We start from the raw sequence: 22153 nt of genomic DNA, 5'->3' as shown, positions 1-22153 counted from the left end.
ACACCACAATCATTCTAGGCACTGAAGGTGTCCTAGTGAACAAGTCAACAACGTGCCTACTCTTACGCACTTAAATTTGAAGAGAGGAGACAGACAAGAAGGTCTGCAAAAAAAAAAAAAAAATATGTATATATATACATAGCCATTTTTAAGTGTGCTGGGTACTGTGAAGAATATGGCACGGAGGTAGGGAATAGACTCTGGCTAGACTTAGAGGAAGGCCTGAGGAGGTGATGTCTAAGCCGTGGCCGGAATGATGAGAAGGAATCAGTGTCCTACAGACGGGGGGAGGAGCACCCAGGCAGAGGAAGCAGCTTGTTTTGGGAACAGCAGGACGACGGAGGGTAAGAGGCAGAGCTGCGGAGGGTGCATAGAACGTTCCAGGCCCTGGTGAGGAGCTGGGGCTAAGGTCTGAGTGTCCTGGCAAGACCGTGGAGGGCTTCACACAAGATGACAAGGTTGGCTCTGTTCACCCCAGACACTGTGCCGTTTGGGGACGGAAACCTTCTTGCCAGGGGCATTGTAAACCCCTAAGAAGCGGCACAAAATGACAATCCTCTAAGGTTCTGTTTTTCTTCACATTCTGATTTTTCTTAAAATCACTTAAAGTTATTTCTTCCATGCGGTTGTTTCTGATTTGCAGGTGGGGAAAGAGACTGATCATCGTTGCCTCCCAGGACATGCGTTACCGGGCCTTGATAGGCTTGGAGGGGGACCCCGACCTGAAGCTCCCCGACTTCTCCTACTGCATTTTGGAGCGATTAGGCCGGTCCCGGTGGCAAGGGGAGCTCCAGCGAGACCTCCATACCACTGCTTTCAAGTGAGGGGATGATTTGCTTCTCTCCTGAAATGCTAGGACTCCCCAGTGATTGTGTCCTGCCCCCCAGCACAGGTCTTGGTGACTTCCCTTCCCCTTTCCTCTCCACCCCTTTGCAGCTGGGGCAGTCTGCAATCCATGATGATTGGGCTTCAGTGCTTTGTTTCTGAAGAGACCCTGGGGCAGCCGTATAATTTAGTGTCTAAACCAGACCTCCCTCCAGGGGGAGGCCGGGGCAGTGGGCATAAATTGGGACCATCAGGCAAACTGGGATGTAGAGTGACCTTACTCATTGGCCACTGCAGGACTGGAGACCCATATTTGATGGCGTCTTCACTAACCCTCATCAATCATCACCCACCCCAGCCATCCCGTCCCGCTCCATTTCCCCGGGCCTCTACCCGCATCTCCCATCCACCTCTGCTGGGGGCCTGGGGGGGGGGGGCGCTCAGGCTGAGGCAGGCCTGTTCCTTTCAAGGCCATTGTCTCACGGCGACTGTTCCCTTGGAGAGGCTGGATAGGAAGTGTGTGTCTCGAGCACTTCACATTCAAGTGAGAGGCCCTCTACTGTTGGGTGAAAGCCACCGGCAAAGCAAAATGACACAGCCACACACTTCCTCTCCTCCAGGGTTGATGCTGGGAAGCTCCACTATCACCGGAAAATTCTGAACAAAAACGGGCTCATTACGATGCAGTCACATGTGATCCGATTACCCACGGGAGCCCAGCAGCACTCAATTCTCCTCCTCCTGAATCGGTTTCATGTGGACAGGTAAAAGCGTGCAGACACCAAAACACTTTGTTCCGGGGATATTTCAGCCGTGTGGATTAGACCTGTGTAAATTGGAGAGGCAAAATCACATAATGACTACAGCTTTTTAAGAAAGATACTTAGGTCTCTTTCTGATTATGAAAATAAGTCATGCTGATTTAGAAAATTTGGAGATTATACAGAAAAGGAGAAAAAAATCCTATAACCCCACACCCCGGCAATAGGAACTGTTAACGTGTTGGTGAAATTTTGGGGGAGTGTAAAAAGAATAAGTCAAATTAGATTTGTTACAGTGGCAGAATGGAGATTGAATGGTTTCCAATTTAAAATTGGCACTTTTTTCCGACATGCAATTCTTAAAATCAGCCTGGATGGTGAGATGGGGAGGTTTCTGCTAAGTGAGTCCTATGCGTGATGTTGCTGTTTAGCTTTGTGTCCTAGTCCGGATGGTATAGCAAGGTGGTGAGATGTGCACATTATCAGAGAGTCCCTGGGAGTGAGTCTCTGACTCTTTGCTACTCCCTGTTGGGGTGACTGCCTGGCATAGGAATGGGGGAAAGAAGTGGTCCACCACCCTTTAGAGAGGCCTCAGCCTGCACTCCAGCACCTCGTGCCCTCCTTGATGGGGGAGGTGCAGTGAGCAGGGTGGGGAAGGGTCGAGCTCGTGAAGGACCTAGAATACGTGGCCCTTGGGTGAGTAAGCTGTGCCCCCGAGTGCGTGGCCACCAGTGCCCTGTAGTGGAGGGTAGGCAGTGTCACGGGAGACTTGAGGGGCAGTAGGCATTCCCCCTTCTCTGGGCCACGGAGAACAACTCTGAGTCGCCCCTAGACAAGTGACAGATGCCTGGGTGAACACTCAGGAGTCAGTGTAGGTTTTACAGTTTACAGTGCCCGCTACATAGCACTGGCTTGGACCCAAAGAAAGGACTTAATATACATGTCTAGACAGACTATTGACTGGATTTCCAGGAGTAATGATGTCACTGTATTCCTGTCAAAATTCCAAATTTGTCTTCAAACCTGTGTTTTAGAATTCCTACATTAGAGAGAATCGTGCTTCGAGAATTTGCATTTTATTTATTTATCTCACTGTCCGTTGGCTAAATACCAGTATCAGCAGACCCCTCCCTGGTGTGTGGCCTGTGTCTACAGAGAATATAGGTGGCAGCCATGGGTGGCAGAGAGAACAATGGACTAAGTCATTTGTACTTGACTTGGGCAAAGTCACATGAGCTCTCTGAAGCATGGTTTCCTCTTGTGGAGCATGGCCACGACACAGTGCCCAGTACTAGTCCATGTACAGTAAACATCTGCACCTGCCTTTATTCATGCGTTGAGAGGCAGTCAAAGTGGAGACGTGGGCATCAACTCTGAATCCCATGCCTATGCCCTCCCTGCCCCCAGGCCTGCAGGCACTTAAAGCCAAGGTCACCTTCCCCAGGCACCCACAGTCCAGGAGCCTTCACTCTCTTCCATAGCTTCCTGGGTGGCCATTAGCTTGGAAGCAGTCATGATCCTACACAATGAAAATGGGGTAGAAGGTGGGGTCGCTCGTGCCAGGGAAGTCAAAGTAGAAGCCATACTTGAGGATCAGAGACATCAGGACGGCAAAGAGAGCCCTGGATGTGGACAAAGACCTAGGTTCACCTCTTGAGTCTGAGTTTTAGAAAAGCCCGTTCATGTCTTTATGAAATAATCCATTCCTTCACCAAGTGAATCGTACAGAAATATAGAAGGTGCTTCCTAAACTTTATGGTATTACAAAAATGTAAGGCGTTTTCAAGGATCACGACAGCTGCAGCCGAAGAGTCTAGTCTGTACCCTGTCACTGCTTAGGTGCCCTTGGCCGTGTGACTGAGCCACGGTCTCTGCCCCGCCAAGTGCGGAATGTGCCCGGACGATGGCTGAGACGTAGGACCAAGGTCGTCTGGTCTGGCATGTTGTCATTTAAGTCTTGCCTTGTCATCTTTAAAAAACAGGCGCTCTTTAGCAATAGGTTTGAAAAGAGAACTGTTTCGTGTTTCTCACAGGAGGAGCAAATACGACATCCTCATGGAGAAGCTCTCCGGTGTGCTGAGCACACGGAGTAACCAGATGGAGACCCTGGGCAGGCTGAGGGAAGAACTGGTGAGTGCCCGGGGACACCCGTGTGCTGGGCTGGAATGATCTGTGCCGCAGCCTGGACCTCCTTGTCCAGTATGGGTTAGATGACTGGCAGTTGGAAGCCGTTAATGGATTTGACTGCCTCTAATCTTGAAACAAGTGGGGTCTTCCTTAGTTTCACAGGATCAGAAAGTGCTCAGTCCTTTGTTGAAGGCCCATCCCCCCCCCCCCCCCCCACACACACACAGTTTGCTCTAGTTCGTGCTGTACAAGTTCATGCGGACTGGGAGATCTGGGCATTTAGAGGTGCTGCCGTAAGCACACTTCTAATTCTGTCCCCCCTGGCTTGATACGGAAAAGGCATCATGACTTTGCAGAGAGGCAGGTGAGATGGTGCAGGGAGAAAGCATGGACTGGCCACCTTGGTCTCTGGGCCCCTGGAGTAGAGACAGGGATGAAGGGGGAAGAGGAGGAAAGCGTGGAGGTGCCTCTCGCTGTCTCCAGGCTGATGAGAACAGTCCTCGGCGGAAGCTAGGGAAGAGCCGGCATGGGAGAGGGGAGAGAAACATGGCCCTGTACGTTAGACGGCAGAACTGAAAACCTAAAGTTTAAAGTCAGGCTGCTTGGGTCATAGTGATTAGTCCACAAAGGGACACGGTTTGGAGTCTCGATTATTGGCCCCAGGACAATCCTTGCTCCTCACCTTGTGCTGCATTGTGGGTGAAGCCCTAGTCTCTAATTCCATCGTAGAGGGAAAGGGGCCTCTTCTCTAATGCCAGGTCTACTACATGCCCAAGTCTCTTTAAAAGATTTTATTTATTGGGGAGTGTGGGTGGCTCAGTCGGTTAAGCATCTGCCTTTGGCTCAGGGTCACGATCCCAGGGTCCTGGGATCGAGTCCCATGTCCGGCTCCGCCTCCATGTGGAGGCTGCTTCTCCCTCTGCCTGCTGCTTCCCCTGCTTGTGGTTGCTCGCTTGCTCGCTCTCTGTCTCTCTGACAAATCAATAAATAAAATCAAAAAAAGATTTCATTTACTTTGTGTGTGTGAGCAGAGGGAGGGGCGGAGGGAGAGAATCCCAAGCAGACTCCCTGCTGAGCATGGAGCCCAACCCAGGGCTCTATCCCATGACCCTGAGATCCTGACCTGAGCTGAAATCAAGAGTTGGACACTTAACTGACTAAGCTACCCAGGCGCCCCATCCCAAGTCTCTTTAAAGCAGAGCTTATGAGGCTTATGGGTCAGATTTGGCCTACATGTTGTTAAAAGTACATTTGACCTAGCATTTTTTTTAAATTGAGATTTCACATAAAAACCTAAGTTTCCAGCTTCCTTTGAAATATCAGGGGCTCTGGCAAGCCCTGAGCCTGGCCTGCAGTCTCTCATGACAGTGGTCAGCTTGAGGCAGCTATGCAATGTCGTTGTTCCCCGCCGCCCCCCCCACTCGGCCCCTTCCTTCCTGTCACCTCTCAGACAGCAGGCCCATGTCATTTGTCATTACACATGCACTGCTGTTTGTGGTAAGAGAGATTTTTCAGTATTTGAGTCTCTATCAAAAGTGGAAAATGAAAGGCCGATAAAGCTTCCTCAGGGACCCTAGTAGAAATGAAGAAAATTCCTACTTGCTTATGAAACAAATTCTGCCCACTCTGTTCCTTATATTTCTTGTCCAGCAGATATTGCAGAATGAAGCCCTCTGCCCAACTGGGTCACTCAGGCATGGGGAGAGTGGGCTAGTCTGGTCTCAGGTCAGCCCTGGGGACTAGCTCAGGAGAGTGCGTTGTTCCATTATTTATCCGGCAGGTACTTTGGTGAGCTTCTGTGTGTGCGGCACCACCATGACAAAAGTTAGTGAGGGTGACAGGTCTCGTGATCTAATGGAGCGGTGGCACCAGAGGGGCGGTTATGTGAACACACACTTAGGCTCGAAGCCTCTTTCAGAGGATGACGTCCGAGCTCCTTGAGGGATGCACTTTCTTCAGAGAGCTGGGAGAAGCTTTAGAGAGCAAGTTCCGGTTGAGCGAGGCTTTGAAGATGAAGTGTTCCCCACGTGGACGAGAAATGGCATTTCGGGCCCGGGAAAGCGGCTGGAGTGGATGTGTAGGAGGTGCAGTAACCCAGCCACGGTGTGCTCAGGCGGGAGCCGCGGAGATGTGGCTGGGGAGGGCAGTTGGGGCCAGGTGAGAGAGGTCTAGAGCGCCAGGCCGAGGAGTTGGGTTGTGGCCTTCAGCCTCATAAAGTTGCAAGGAGAGAAGAATGTGACGGAAACGGACCGGGAGAAGGAAGAGAGATTGGAGGTGCAGGCGGGAGGTGGTTGCTGCTGCCTCAGGCCGGGCCCCAGGTGGCTGGCTGCTAGAATCCTTTGGGATGTCTCGATGTGGTGAGTGACTGAGGCCAGGATGCTGGGGGGAGGAGGGGGGGTGAATGAAGGAGGAGGAGTCTTGCTCTCGGGCCGGAGCGATTGCACCTCACTGAAACTGGACAGGGCTCAGGAGAGCGGGGAGCGGGCCTGCTTGTTTACTGCTGAAGCCCCACCAGGCAGACGGCCAGGGCCAGGCCCACGGTCGGCGCTCAGTAAATGTTTGTGGAACGAATGCCTGAATAAAGTAGGGAGTACAGAAAAAGGAACATGTTTGCGAGAGGACGAGGTGCATGACAATTTGACTTCAGGATTTATTGAATGTGAAGATCTTCTGGGACTTTTCACTTGGCGAGGTCTCACGGGCAACTGGAAATAGGGTCAGAGAGAGCTGAGCAGGACTTAGTGAATAATTAGCCAATCCATGAGGTTGATGCCATGAATATGGATGCTGTCTTTTTTGGGGAGTGGGGGAGGCTCACACTGCTCCTTTCCCTTTTTTGCTGGGCAGATTGTGTGAGTCCCTGATGGCAGCCCCCCCAGAAGGTGGGACTGCATCATCCTCCCTCGCTTCGGATGGTCCAGGACTTAGGACCATATGTTAGGGGCTGGGGTTTGGTGGATGAGCTTCCATAGGGTCTTTCCACGGTGCTGGGGGCACAGCTACATTAACGACAGATCCCATTTGCAAGTCGGTGTGTTTGGATGAGCCATATGTGAGTCATCTGTATTTTTTTGATAGCCGTATGTTCCCCTGCCCAAGGGCTGGAGCACTGGCGAGTCTGGGAGTTGATCACACGTACGTGGCAGCCACAGCCCTCAGACATTTGATCCCTCTCTCTCCCCCTGGGGTAAGAGGAAAGCCGTAAGACTCCACTGACAGCTCTTAGCGGTGAGGGCCTCCTGTGGTTCTGTCCACAGCTTACAGCAGCCGGAACTGGCCTCACGACTCCGCCGGTTACAAAGGCAAACGCCAGTAGCGGCCAGGATGGATTTATGAATGAATGCAACGGGCCAAATATAAGAAATGGTTTTGCTCTCGGTAGGGAGTCGAGAAATACTTAATTTTCCTCCTGACTATTGTAAGAGAAGACAGCACATAACTGGTGACAGGTAGGGACTGACCTTTAGCCCCGACACGCAGGGGGCCCACGGGGCCACTCTTGAGTGGGCGTGCCTGTCCTGGCTCCCGCTGACGGCTGCAGATCTGCAGTTCCAGGATATGTTGCCGGATTTTTTCCGAGTGAAGCCAGAACCTACTTTTTTTTTTTTTTTTTTTAAATTAAAATTTCACTTTTCAACGTTGGCAAATAAATCACTTATTTTCACAAACGTGTGCTGGGAAAATGATGGCCTACGCTGGAAGCTGCTTGTTGGTGACCCCTGTAGTTAGGAGCACATAGGGTCATTTTGAACACATCGCCTCGCAGAGCTGTGAGTGGTAGGGTGCACGCACTCCTCATTTTGTGGAAACTTCACAGATAAACTGTTTTTTTACACTCCATTTTTTTTCTCTTTGTTCCATTGCCCCGGGGAGCTGTGTGCGTGCTCTGTGAGAGTGTGTGCGCGTGCGCACGTGTGTGTTAATGACACACTTTGATGGTTAGAAAACCAAACACTGAAAAAGTACACAGTGAAAAGCTGCCTTCTTGCTCTGCCCCCCCCCCCCCCCCATCTGCCTCACTCCCATCCCTATGTATCCTTTCAGGATCTTTGAGCAAATAAATCTCTTCCCCGCTCTTGTAATAGAAACCATTTATAGAATCGTTTATTTAGTGCTCTGGACTTTGTTTTGTTTCCTTGACAACAGAGCTTGGAGTCTTTCCTCCTCAGCCCCTCCGGTGTTTCCTCGTTCAAGAGAATCTAGCCGACTCAGGTCCTGAACTTGGGTTCATGGACGTGACTATAGTGGTCGCAAACGCCCCACCCGCATCTGATGGCAGCTGTCACATTGTGTTTTGGCAGGGGCTGTGCGAAAGGACGTTCAAGCGGTTGTACCAGTACATGCTGAACGCTGGCCTTGCGAAGGTGGTGTCCCTCCCCTTGCAAGAGATCCACCCGGAGTGTGGGCCTTGTAAGACAAAGAAAGGTAAAGGCCGTCTCAGCCTCTGTCCCCTGGGCTGTGCAGACAGCTTTCACTTCTCCCTTCCAAGTCCCAGCCTTTCTCTCTTCCCACATTCAGCCTTGCGGTGGGCCCATTTCACGTTTGTTCAACTCTTCATTCCTCAGTGCCTCTCTTAGGATCTCCTATAGCGAAAGTGCTCGGGGAATGTTCGCTGAATGAAAGTAATCCTAAGTGCCCGCACGCGTCTCTCTGTAGCTGTCCCTCCAACATCGCAGCTTCGTGGTGTCCAAAACCAGTTCGTCTTTTCCTTCTTACACTAAACCACTCTTCTTTCCGGCATTTTGAAAGTACCTCAGCTGTGTTGCATGATCTCGATATTCTGTAGCCCTTGCAAGGTACGTGGTAGTATCACCTTTTACATACAAGAAAATTGAAGTTAAGAGATGCGAAATCATTTACATAAGGCTGAGCAATCAGTAAGTGACAGATGTGGGATTTGAACCTTCCAGGAAAGTTCAACTGAGGACCATAGACTGTAAAACTTTAAAAACCTTCCTTAGTCCTTTATTTTTCTCTATTTGTGATTTTTTTTTTTTTAATGCCATGCTGTTCCTGACCAACCGAAGTCATTTAAAAAATTGAGGTCAGAGCTTTCAGTAGAAGATGATAGATGGGATATATGCGTATATCCGCACTTTTCCCAAACTCTTCCCTAGTGATGACAAGGGATATAAAAGGAATCAACCTGCAGGTACAAAGAGACCAGGACAGAAATGACGCAGAGAGTTGTCATCAGGATTCAGATAGTAACAGACTGAGCAGCCTGGGGAAGCTTAATGCCAGCGAAGGGCAATAGCCAACAATTGATGCCTCAAAACCTGAAATAAACGAAAAATGTGGGGATTCCAGGTACCTTTGAGCACAAGTTTGGATGGCGCGAGAGACAAGCAGGTTGGTTGGCAGTGTGTATGAGAAGCTGCTGCTTCCCCAGGTCCTCTCCCCTACTTTGCATAGCCAGGTAAGAAGCCCTTTCCCACAAAAGTCTGGCCTCCTCTACTTCTTTCAAGATAAGATGCATTGGAAGCTTTCTGGATTCACAGACCCAGCTGGGGACAGGGTGGCCTGCTGAAAATGGGGACACTGAAAACGGGAGGGTCCTCTCACTGTGGTTCCAAATTTGGCTCCTGAACAGTGGTAGTGAGGCTGGAGGCTGCTTTTCTGTAGAGACTGACCAGTCCAAGAGAAGAGTCTTCTAGATACTGAAATTTATGGGTATCCCAACAAAACAGCTGGCCCCTGGCCTGCTCACCCTACACGGAAGCCCACACAATGGCTCCCTCCCCCTGCACAACACCCAAAACGCAGGCTTTGGGCAGCAATTTAATGCTTCACCAAACGAGAGCTCTAATAGGAATGTAACAGAAACAAACATAGGAAATAGAAACAAAGTGAGGAGCAGAGGAAAACCTGAAAGAACTGGCAGAGAGAAGACCTTGCATCCATGAAAACACAGCGAGAAGCTCTAAAGGAGGGATGTGCAGAAAATAAAAAAGAGCTCTTGGAAATAGAAGAAATATGACTATTGCAATGAAAGATTTAGCAGAAGGGAAGGTAGTGAGATAAAGTAGAGAAAAATCTCTCAGAAAAACTCAAAAGAGGTGAGAACAGAGCTAAGTTGAAAATAAGACACTAAGCCTAGAAGGTCCAACATCTGCACAAGGGGCTCAGGGGGAGAGACAGACCGTGTGCAGAGGAAGAGAGGAGACAATGAGGAATGACACAAGCGATTCTCCCACATCCGTAGGACGTAAGTTCTGGAGCAAAAGGCGGCCCATCAGGTGCCTAGCCCGAAGAACATGCAGAACCCCACACCAAAACCCAACATCTTGGGACTTCAGAAACCCGGAGCAAAGGAGCCTCCAAAGAGGAGGCAGCAGACTTCCTGGTAGTAAAAGCTGGGTGGTCTTTAAGCAGCACTTTTATTTTAAAAGGAATGGACTTTCTATCTGGAGCGCTCTTTTCAGCTTTTGCCTTGACCCACTGTGAGAATGCGGGGATTTCAATACGTGCAGATCTGAAACAGTGCATCTCCCGTCTCCCGTGTTCCCTTTCAGGAAGCTGCAGGAGGATGTAGACCATTGAACAGCAGACTGAAACAAGGCGGGAAAAGTGGGGTCTGGGTCGTGGGGGAGGCCAGGAAAAATGTGGGGAGATGGTGAAGGGAAATCACGTGACAGGCATCACGGCAACCCGTCCACATGGGAGCAGGGCAAGAGGGCTCTGGAGGGATGGAAGTCCGTGCGAAGGATCAGCTGCCTACTGAGTATGAATGTGTTTAGAGAAGGCTGTAGGTCAGCAGAGAGTCTGTGTGTGAATTAGTGACAGGTACACACAAAACCAAGCCAATGGGAAAAAACGAAGTTATTAACGCCAAAGAAAACCAAAAGGGGTACAAGAAAAGAAGGTCAGGGCCTGTATGCTTGACTTTCTGGGCATAGGAAACAACCTAAGGAGGCCGGCTTCGTTACCACAGCTCAGGAGAGAGTGTGCTGAAGGGGGACAGACCACGGCCTGCCCAGTGAGTGGCTCGGTGTGTACGGGGGGTCCGCAGTGATGTTTGTCGAGTGACTGTGAACTGCCAGTCTGAGGGGCTCTGTCTCGTCCTTCACCTCCGCGTCTGGCTTCCCCGTGTCTGAGCAAGTTTATGGAGGAGACATTAACATAACAGGTGAATAAGCCAAGGAAGGTCCCCCCCGGGGGTCGGGAAAGCCCCTAGAGGGGACCTCACCTTGGAGTCCGTTCAGTGCCAAGGGCACGTGTGACTGGTCAAATGCCTGGAATCCTTCCAGAAAGGTGGCCCCAGCCTTGTCAATAGAAAGAAAACCAGGAAGTACTGCCGGGTCCTGTGGCAGGGAGAAGAGTCCCAGAGGTGTCCTGGGGACTTCTGGGGTCTGTTAATCATTTTTATTTCCTAATTTATTGGAAGGAAGACAGTAAAAATAAACAGACTGGAATGGTTTTATTTTTAAAGAGAAACTATGAAGGAAATGCCCTTAAGGAACCTTTCTTGCTGGGCAGGTAGCCACAGAGCGAAGCTTCTACCAGGCTTGGGGTCCCTGGATATTCAAGCCAGCCCTTGCAACTAAGACACCAACCAGGGTGAACTTTGATGTAAGACAGCCCTGGGTCCGAATTCTCACTTCCTGTCGGGTGACCTTCCGCAAGTTTTGGCCCCTCTCCGCCTCAGCAGGATTATCTGGGGATGATAACGCAACTTTGCAGAGTGTCGTGTGGCTTACAGAAGACAGCGGACGCAGCAGGGGCCACAGATTGGCATGGTCACATGGAGGAATGTATTTGGCTTGGCTCACGGTGTTTATTTTCATTGAATTCATTGCTGGGCATTTAAAAATCAGAAATCGTACCTAAAAGTCAGCCTTTCAGCTTCCCTGCAAAAAATGAATTAGGCAACATTAAACTGCATTTCTTTAATAGCCATTGGCCAGGCAGAGAGATGCTGCCTCCTTTCTACGGGGCCCACCTTCCCCATCCCCCCAGGACGCCCTGCCTCCAGCTGTGTCGCCCATCGCCGGCTTTACTCTGGTGTGTCCATGTCACACAGAGAGTGGTCCCCATTTTCTCGAGGCCAAGTGCTGGGAGGAGAAGCCCCCCCTGAGACTGACAACTGATGATCGTGATGGCTTTAACTCCTTAACGTGGGGTTAAGTGGGCAGAACCCTAAGACAGTGACCATCAGAAGTTTTAGATTGTCACACAGCAGCACGGTGAGCCCGTTCTGACTGTTCAGGAGGCTCCTTTGGCATGGCATGGTCTTGTTACCCACCTCCTGCTGCTCAGGCTCATCGGCTGGGTTCCCCTCACTCCTTGTGTCACACTGTGACTCGGGTATTTATAGCTGTGACTTGTTTCCAGCTAGGTCGGGAGCTCCTTGAGAGTGGTGGCCTCGCCCCTCACGTACTTTTATCCTTGAGGCCTTTTCAGTATCTGCTCGGAACAGAGTAGGTGCTAAGTAAATGCTTAGCAAATTTAATTGAATTAGGCACCACTTCAGTTCCTCTCCTTGTGCAGGAGACAAGGGATGAAGGCGCAGTTTTAGTCTTTTTTGCCTTGTGCTTTATCATCCCAGTTTAGAGAATTAACATAAACCTTCCTTCTAAGGCATTATAGAGCAGACAAGACTTAAATAATAAATAAAGATGATGGATTACTTCATGTAAATTTACAGGCGTGCCTGGATATATACGAGTTGTTTCTAAAAGCTGTATATAAAGAGTTTGGATTTGGGCATATTTCAAGTATATTACAGGAAGATGCAGTGATCTGCTTTGCAAAAAGAAAAAAGAAAAAGGAAAAGAGCCTTGGTAATGAAAACAGTCACCCTGAACTGATCTGTTTTGCAAAATTTGGATTATATTCTTCAAGTGTTTACTAGTCATACTGTGTTACTCATTTGGGCTGAGAACAGAAGGGAAGAGAAATAGAAGTTAACTTTGTGATTCTTCTGAAAATGAGGGCCAACTGGAAGCAGGTAACAGAAGTTGTATGCCCTGGGGCCAATGATGGACACACGCAGTCCGCAGGTTGTCCAGGGTCAGGCCAGCACGTCCAGCACTGAAAAGGATGGGGAAGGGGTCCGAGCTCCTGTATTCCCCTGTTTATGATGTAGACTCTCCCCGTTGCTATTAACTCATGATCCTTAAAAAGAAAGAACAAATTCAACAAGATTACAGGACACAAGGTCAATATACAAAATTCAGTTGTATTAACAATCTGAAAACAAAATTAAGAAAACAGTTCTCCTGTTAGCATCACAAAGAATACAATATTTAGGAATGATATATCCAAGCAAGAGTATAAAATATATAATCTGAGAACTACAGAACATTGTTGACAGAAATGTAAGATCTAAGCAAGTGGGAACATCCCTTGTTCATGGACCTGGAGATTTATTTATTTTTTAAGATTTTATTTATTTGAGAGGAAGAGAGCGTGAGCGAGGGTGGGGGGAGGAGCAGAGGGAGAAGCAGACTCGCCGCTGAGCAGGGAGCCCAACGTGGGGCTCAGTCCCAGGATCCTGAGATCCTGACCTGAGCCAAAGGCAGACGCTTAACCGACTGGGCCACCCAGCCTCTCTGGATCTGGAGATTTAATGTAGTTAAGATGGCAGCACTCCCTAGACTGGGAGAATCCCAGGGGACTTGTGTATAGACACTGACAAGCTAATTCTAAAGTTCATATGGAATTGCAGGGTACCCAGAAAGTTAAAGCAATCCTGGGAAACAAGAATCAAGTATTGTAGGAAGACTTAAAACTTCCCAGTTTTGAAACTACTGCAAAGCAATAATAAGCCAGTGTGGTAGGGGCACAAGGATAGACCGATCAAGGAGTAGACTTGAGAGTCCAGATGTACACCCACATGCCGGCGGTCAGCTGATTTTCAACAAGGGAGCCAAGACCGTCCAACGGAGAAAGAAGCCAGTCGCAAAAGGCTATTGCTGTAGGATCTGTTTAGAGGAAAATCCAGAGTGGGGAATCTAGAAGTAGATTAGTGTTTGGGGCTGGGATGGGGGCACCCAGGGTGCCAGCTACCAGATCTGAGGTGGGGAAGATGTTCATATTGGACTGGTGACTGACGCACCTACCTGGGGAAACACTAAACCGTGGATGCATGCAGTGCACGAGGTGAATGGTGCGGAATGTGAATCATAACCAGTAAAGCTATTAAAAGTGAACACCAAGAGGGCACCTGGGTGGCTCAGTTGGTTAAGCGACTGCCTTTGGCTCAGGTCATGATCCTGGAGTCCCAGGATCGAGTCCCGCATCAGGCTCCCTGCTCGGCGGGGAGCCTGCTTCTCCCTCTGACCCTCCTCCCTCTCATGCTCTCTCTCATTCTCTCTCTCGCAAATAAATAAAATCTTAAAAAAAAAAAAAAGTGAACACCAAGAAACACTTGTAACAGGGTACAGCAAACTAAATTAAGGTCATTAAAATGGCAAAAAGCGACATTTGAAAAGTTATAGTAGGATTAAAGTATACAAGCTCAGGAAAAAGAAATGAGCCGTATCAAGGAGGATTAAAACACAATAAAATAAAGGTTTGAAAGAGCTTTGAAACCAGGAGAGTAGAATTAAAAAGAATGAAGATCAGAAACACAAAAAGGGTAAAGGGTGAACATAAACATGAAAAGAATAGAAAAAGATGGTCAGAGCTGAGTTTAAGGCCTAGAAAATTAGTGGCGGGGGGTGGGGGGCTTGGAACCAGTAAAATCAGTTAAAAATAGCAAGATCTCTTTCAGTTAAAAGTGGTAAAGTTGATAAAGGATGCCAGCTCAAAAATGAAGGGGAATTACTCTCTATTTAAGACAAATAAAAGAAACAGACATTTTAATATGGCAGAAAAACGCTATTAGAGGCAAGCACCTAAAAGGTAGAATAAGGAGTAAGATCCTCCATGGCGTTAATTCCAGACCTTGAGTCATGTCACGCAGGGCCCCAGGCAGCCCTCCCGCTCCCGAGGGTCTCAGTACCTGGGGACAGGGTCCTTGCTGGGAAATAGTCCTTTCCTGTGGCTCCTCTGCCGCTCTCCCCAGGAGGGAACCCGTCCTTAAGCCTGCTGTGACCTTAAGGGAACGTCCCTCGACCTCCCTGAGCAGGAGAACAGGCCCGTCCCCGCTGCGCTGTGGGAGGTGCAGGCGGGCGGCAAGGGCGAGGGGCGTGGGGGGGGGGGGGCGGTATTCTGCAGAGTTGGGCGGGGGGCAGGTGGCAGTAGGTGTGGGGGTGGGGAGGGCCTGGCGAGGTTGCCCTCGGGCTTGGAAGAGGCCAACGCAGGGACGGGTGAGTGCGTGCCCGGCCTCCCAGGTGACCAGCTGGCCACAGGTTGGCAGGGGGCCAGTAAAGTGACAGATGTGTCCGTGCTGGGCGCCACTCCATTCTTAACCGGTGCCTGGCTCGGAGTCCTCAAGAATGGTTCGCTGCTGTCATGCTCAGCCCAGCACAGTTTCCACCAGCCCTTTCCTTCTGTGGGTCTCTAAGAACTTTCAGGGACCTGAACGAGTCAGTCCCTGACTCAGCCCAACAGTTTGGGAGGTGGTTCTTGCACTGGGTATTTAATGGTGGCTCTGGAACTCTTGGCCGGCCGAGATCATTTCTCCAGTGTCCTAAAGCTTGTGAGCCCTCTTGTATGGACATGATTTGTCAGCACCCTTGTTACCTTGTACAGTTAGCAAGGGGAACTTAGGTTCCATGGGCTTATCTTAGGCCATGAGAAAGAGGAAGGCACCAGGGGAGATTCTGCCGTTTTGTTAGGTCATTTTGTGGACAGTCTTGGAACCCAGGGAGAGGTGGAAAAGCCATCCAGATAATATGCCAGGTTCTGTGCCAAGTGTTAGTGCTTGATTCTGATCCTTTGGGCTACCCCATCAAGTGGGCGCTCTTCTTCTCCTTCCCTCCACTGATAAGAAAACCAAAGCACAGATCCCTTGCCTCAGGTCATAGAGCAAGGAAGGGCCGGTGTGGAGGTTTGAGCACAGAAGGTGTGAGTCTCTAGCCAGGGCCCTCTTTACCTCCATCAGAGAAGGAAGGGGCAGAACTGATGGGCCGAGGGGGCTGGTCGATGAGCGCCTGGGGCCTGAGCAGGGGCAGGGGCTGAAGGTGGGGCCAGCCTAGGAGAGCTGTCCCAGGGGCAGGGGAGTCGGAAGATGTGGGCTCCCCCTGCCAGCCTTCTCTCCAGTCCATCTTCCACGTCCACCACAGAAATAACTTCGAGTCGTGCCTACGGAATAAAGGCAAACCGGGCTACAGAATAAAAAATACAAGATTCATTGCTTGGCCTCTAAAACTTCAACAGTCGGCCTTCCCCTTCATCCCCACCCTCCCACCAGCCTTTGCCCGCGTCTGCCTAGTCGATTCCCATGTGTCCTCTAGCATCCTCCTCCAGAGTCCCCCCTCTCAAGCTTCCCCTGCCTAGCCCCGCGTGCCGCCTCATTTCCCAGCACTTCTTGCCAGTAGAGCCAAGCCTCCTGGCTCCTTTCTCTGTAATCAGGGAGCATTTAGTGTGCTTAGTTCGTGAGGCTGAGCACCTTGCCTGCATTCACTCCTCTGGTCCTTCCCAGCAGGTGAGTCCAGCCCTGCTGTTAGGATTATGCCCATTTTACAGAGGAGGAGCCTGAGGCTCAGAACGCTTAGCCGATTGCCCATGGTAGAGCCAGAACTCAAACCCTGGCTTGTGTGAAACCCAAGCCGACTGCTCACCTCCTCTCCCCTCCCCTCCTCTCTCTCAGACACCACCCTTTGCAGGGCAGGAACCCTGTCTTCTTCATCTTTATGTGTTCCAGGCCCAACACAGAACAAATGCTTGAAATGGAAGTAGAGGCCCCACGCAATCTGGTATTTTCAGCCCCGGTGATGAGGTATGACCCTTGATCCTCAAGAACTTGAATTTTCCAAGGTTGCAGTAATGACCATGGTAATGATAAGAACAGGAGCGAGCGCTGCCTATTGAGCATGCTTGTTCGCCAGGTGCCACGGTACTGAGCACTCTGAGGAAGATACTGTTCCCGTCCCCATTTTCTAGCTGAACTCACTTAGCCGTGGTTATCCAGCTGGTAGGTGGCAAGGGCAGGTTCTCACCAGAGACGCTCCAGAGCCCCTATTTCTTTCTTTTTTAAGATTTATTTATTTATTTTAGAGAGAGAGCAGGGGGAGGGGCTGAGGGAGAGGGAGAAAGAAACCTTAGCAGACTCCATGCTGAGCGTGGAGCCCGATGCAGGGCCCCATCTCTTAGCCCTGAGATCATGACCTGAGCAAACCGACTGTGCCGCCCAGGGGTCCCCAGAGCCCAGATTTCTAACTGGTTCTATCACCCTGGGGTATGGGCTGCAGCACCCTCCCTCATTGGGAGTACAACCCTGAATTCCGTGTGTCTAGCAGTTACCGAAGGCTGTTTTCTCCTTAGACTGTCCCATGGGCAGTTTTCTCATTTCAGTTTCCAGACTACCTGAATGACGCCCTGGCACTGACCATCCTAGGCTCATCCAGGGGTGTGGGGGGGCGGGGCAGGAAGGGAGTGTACACTGAGTATACATATATACATAATATGAATATACACAACCTCTCCCTGGCTTACCAGTAGGACTGTCCCTTCGTTGGTGACTTCCAAGAGTGAGTCTGCCATGGTGCTCATTTGTTCCCGTCCTGTTTTTGTTCTCTCCTCTCCTGGGTTCATCACATGGAGAGCCCCAATCTGCTAGGTGGCCAGGTGAGATCTTGGTTGGGAATGTGAGAAACACAGGCTGTTGGTCCCACTTCACAGCAGCTCAGGATTTCCATTTACAGGGAGTGGTGTTTTCTGGTAGAAATTGGGAGTTGCAGCCCTGCCAGGTGGCCCAGTGTGGGAGAAAGGCCACTTTCTAGGTCTGAGACATCCATTAGGTCACTTGACCCCTCTGAGCCTGCTTTCCTTTTTCATGAGATGGTGGTAGTCATGTGCAGATTCTGCACGATGATTAAAACAGCTTCTGCAACTACCTAACACAGTGCCTGGTGCATCCTAGGTGCTCAGGAAGGATTCACTCCTTCCCCTCTTCCTTTCTGGGTCTTCAGAATGTTGAAGTGAAGCCATTCTTCCTTCATGCCATGGCGAGCCCATTCTGGATCTTTGACACAAAAGTACTGTGTGCTTGGTTTGTGTGAAACTGTGGACATTAGTGCACCCACTGTATATTTTTTTAATTTTTTTTTTAAGATTTTATTTATTTGAGAGAGTGAGTGAGAGAGCACGAGAGGGAGGAGGGTCAGAGGGACAAGGAGGCTCCCTGCTGAGCAGGGAGCCCGATGCAGGGCTCCATCCCAGGACCCTGGAATCATGACCTGAGCCGAAGGCAGATGCTTAACCGACTGAGCCACCCAGCTGCCCCTTTAAGATGCCGAGAACGTGTGAAGTGATCTGGTTGGTTCTCTCTTGCCTTTTGTTCCTGGAAAGTAAGCCCTGCACCTGGGCATCCGTGGTTGCTATTAACGGGCCTGTGATTCCTCCGATAAGGGTTGCTGGTCACTAAGGTGGCAGACACAAGTTTGGGTAAAGGATTGGGGTTTCCTTGTCTGCTGGATCCAGAGCTGTTGGGATTCGTGGCAGGGAAATCAGCCATGCTGTGTGGGATGGGCAGAGCTGCAGACCCCGTGGCCCCAGACCTCACCAGCAGCCATCTGGATGGCCTTGTGGAAGCACAGCGGCCTCGCGCTGAGCCCAGTCTGAGCTGCTTGAGCCGAACCCTCCACTGAAAGTGCACTGTCGTGGGGCTTACAGGGGCCTCCAGCCTCAGACTGTGCGATCTGAGGGGTCAGTTCCCTTAAGGCCCACGACACAGCAAGGGCTCGCTGGTAGGGTCAACTGCTGCATGTCCCCCTCCACAGACATCCTGTCCGGACATCTTACTGCTAACGCGGGGGTAGAGAACCTCGGCCTCTCACTTTGCGGAGCTGAACACAAAGAGCTCTGCTCAGTCATTTCCCCAGAGTCTCAGGTCTTGGAGCTGAGATGAACCGTGTCTGTGTGACCCTGGAGCCCAGCTTGGTCCCGGTGCTCCTCTGTAGGTCCGGCCATCCTGGCTGCCGCCAGTGGGGCCGTCAGGACAAGGCTGTGACGGCGGACGGGCATCGAGTGCTGTCGAAGCAGAGGGGAGCCCGGGTGCCGACTGGAGGCTGTGAGGAGCAGAAGCGGGAAGGCCGAGAGGGGTTTCCTTCCTGGCCCTTTGGATCCACGAGGGTGTAGTAGCCTTTCTCCCCTACCACCTGTGCTGATGTTGAGCGCTGCCAGGTGTATCTTTTTCGCGGCCGGTTAATCTCTTAAGGAAGTTAAAACGGGGTGGAAGACCTACGCCCGGCTGTTGCTGAGCGTGCCGGTCTGCCGCCCCTACGTGCTGCATTGGGCCACCGCTCCCGCAGAAGCCAGCGTTCCCCACCCCGGGTCACCCACTGCGCTCGGTCGCATGGATGCCTCTGAATTAGGGGCCGTATGTTGTCCGAGGTTTTGGACCTGGGCTCGGAAGCCGGACTGCCGGGTAAATCCCAGCTCCTCCCTTGCTAAGGAGCAGGAGCTTGGGCAAATGCCTTAGCTCCTGGTGTCCTCAAGTGGGGAACGGGATGGTAGCCGCCACCTCCTCAGGCCGCGGTGCGGACCAGCTTGTATATGAACACGGAGAGCTTCGATCGGTGTCCGGCACGCTGCATGTGTTCAAGCATTGGCAATCGTTTTTATGTTAGGAGCAGTCTCTGCGGGCCCTGTCTGAGAGGCGAGAGGGGGGCTGAAGGCGTGGGAGGGGCTTGGGTAGAGAACGGGGGATGGGGGGAGACCGAGTGGGGAGTGACTCGGTGGTTGGTGTTCTGCCTGTGTGTTGGTGTGCTGGCTACTAGGAGGAAATCCCAATGAACCATGCAGTTCTGGTCACTTGAGCCTTGAAATAATTTTCACCCATACAGGCGGGCCCAAGGCTCCCCTCGTCGCCATGCCTCCCCTCCTGGTCGTTTTAGGCTCCCATTTGGGGAGGGAGAAATGGAGGGAGAGTACAGGGGAGGGACCCCGAGCAAAGGGCAGAGCCTTGGGAAGCAGGAGAACGTGAGAGGGCCTGGCAGGTGTGGAAGCCAGGGCTGTGACGTCATGTTTCTTCTCTTGAAAAATCACGAACGGGGGGGGTGGGTACTTCCTGTCACTGTGAAGAGTGCAAGCAAATCAGCACCAGCCTGAGGCTTCCCACACTTCTGCGACCATTTGCCCTAGGCCTGCCCTCCGGGAGGGTTCTGCTGGATCGGCCTAGGCTGGACCCTGCTCTGAGGGTAAGTCTGATGAGTTCAGGGCCCTGAGATGCATTACCGTTTGTGAGTTTCACCTGCAAGCCACATGCTCTGCCCCACTTGGGGTATTGTGCCTGCTCTTGCCCAGGGGTCAGTCTGCAGTGTTCGGTGCGAGCATTTCCCACCCCATGGGAAGGCCCTTGGTGGCCACGGCTCCTGCGCAGAGGCACTGGGTGGCAGAGACCAGCTTTACTGCGGCCCCCTCCTTGTACTGGTACCTGGGTTATGCCTCTCGGTGTCCAGGTGGAGAAACCATCTGCATCCCTGCTCTAACAATTGCTGCAGACTTAGTGACTGCAAACAGCACTGTTTTACGGTTTCACAATTCTGGAAGTCTGAGATGGGTTTCCTAGGGCTAAACTCAACAATGTCGGCAGGGCTTTGCTCCTTCGGCAGGCTCTAGGAGAGAACCTGTTTCTTGGCCATTTCCAGTTTCTTCAGGCCCCCTGCATTCCTTGGCTCCTACTCTCTCCCTCCACCTTCAAAGCCAGCAGCCTGGCATCTTCCAGTCTCTTGCTCTGATCTTCCTGCCTCCCTCTCTAAAGGACTCTGACATTGGCCCACCGGGATTCTCCAGGATAAGACCATCCCCACAGCAAAAAGCCTTAACTCACTCACGCCTGCAAGTCCCTCTTGCCACAGAGGGTAACATATTCGCAGGCTCCAGGTTGCGGGACTTGGCCGCCCTCGAGGGGTCCTTATTCTGCCCCCACCACACTCCAGTGTCCTAGCACCTCTTAGTGAGGGATCATTTCTTCTGCAGTGGAGACCTGTGACGCCGCCCGAGTACCTTTGCCCTTGTTGCTTACAAGCTCCAGAGAGCTTGGGCAAGTCATGTCGTCCTCTGAACCTCAGTTTCCCCATCTATATAATGCCTCCTGGCATTGTCAGGATCACACGAGTGAGTTCGCACTAGTAAACTGTTGAGATGTTTTTGCTCTCCCTTGCAGCTTTTCTCTTGGTACAGCCATGGCCCAAGCTTGTTACTTTTCTCACATGGTGCTTGCGTGGGTTGGGTGTGGGCGCATTGTGAGTGTCTGAAGGGCCGCGCTAGCCCACAGAGCGGTGGCTTGTCGGTGCCCCACCGCTCAGTCCCTCACTGTTTGTGTGGTTCTGGAAAGCTAGTGCACAGAGTGCTGTGTGGACCTCTTCGGGCTGGCAGCGTTTGCCTCCTTCTGGAGTTTTCTTGAAATAAATTCCCACTCTTGGCATCACTGGTGAAAGCCTTCCAGCAATGCGCTCAGAGGGTTCTAGAATGCGTTTACCCTGCCGCCGCGACTTACTGGCAGTGGGTCTCCCCTTAAAAGGGGAGAAGTGGCTTTCACCCTTTGGGCAGCGCTGCTCGTGTGCTGGGCACCGTGCTGGGTGCTGGGGAGCCGGCGTGGACAGACGGCCCGCTTCCTCCTGTCGCAGAGCTTGTCTCGAGCAGGAGAAGGCTGCTGTTTGGTGAATAGGACTGACGCAGCGCCTCATTATTCTTCTCATTTGCATTTCCTTGTTTACTAATTATACGGAACACAGAACGGTTCTATGGAGGACACGTTCAGGTCTCGTGCCCCGGGACGTGCCGTTTTCAATATTCTGAACTCCATCCGTTCTCTGGGTCTCTGTCTCAGCTCTGCCCCCGGCCCCTGCTCCGCCCCCCCGCAAGCAGTGTTCTGCTCCTTGCTAGAAAACATGCCACGTTGCGTTCCTAGGGACGGACGTCATGGTGCGCTGCCTCAGGCTGCTGAAGGAATTTAAACGGAAGGTCGAGGATGACCATGACCAGGACGACGATGAAGATGAGGAGGTCATCTCCAAGGCAGTGCCCCCGGTGGACATCGTGTACGAGCGGGACATGCTCACGCAGACCTACGAACTCAGTAGGTCCCATGCACACGCACCTGCGGGTGTGTGACTCCCGCGCACCGCGGGTCCAGAGATGTGTTGCCCACGTGGCGAAGGAGAGGCCTGTGTTGTTGAGAGTGGGAAGCGGCGGGGAGCCCCATGGTTCCCTGGAAGGGTCAGGCTTTGGGTCGGATCTGAGCGTGGTAGAACGGTAGCAAGGTCTCTGAGCCTCCGTTCCCACATCTGTGCACAGGGGATGATATGCACCCCAGCGCATAAGGGGGACTGAGTGAGGAGTAGAATCAGAATGTCAGTGTAGGGCCTCCTCTGTGGAAAGCCCTC

At 51.5% G+C, this 22153-nt stretch overlaps 1 protein-coding gene across 2 annotated transcripts in view; it reads left to right on the top strand.

Moving 5' to 3' along the window:
• GTF3C1 (general transcription factor IIIC subunit 1) overlaps positions 1-22153 on the top strand; it is a 70555-nt gene that overhangs the window by 8024 nt on the left and 40378 nt on the right. For both annotated transcript variants that reach the window (XM_045875212.3, XM_064592886.1), the window contains exons 3-7: positions 644-820; positions 1446-1589; positions 3620-3716; positions 8015-8138; positions 21679-21846. In XM_045875212.3, coding sequence (XP_045731168.1) covers positions 644-820; positions 1446-1589; positions 3620-3716; positions 8015-8138; positions 21679-21846 — 710 coding nt within the window. The remainder of the gene's footprint in view (positions 1-643; positions 821-1445; positions 1590-3619; positions 3717-8014; positions 8139-21678; positions 21847-22153) is intronic.

This window comes from Mirounga angustirostris, unplaced genomic scaffold (genome assembly GCF_029215605.1).
Source record: "Mirounga angustirostris isolate CCGP_5_RB_7025 unplaced genomic scaffold, mMirAng1.0.hap1 SCAF_5, whole genome shotgun sequence".
In the NCBI taxonomy this organism is placed as follows: Eukaryota; Metazoa; Chordata; class Mammalia; order Carnivora; family Phocidae; genus Mirounga; species Mirounga angustirostris.
Note: the sequence above shows the minus strand (reverse complement) of the source record. Positions and strands in the feature narration are given on the sequence as shown.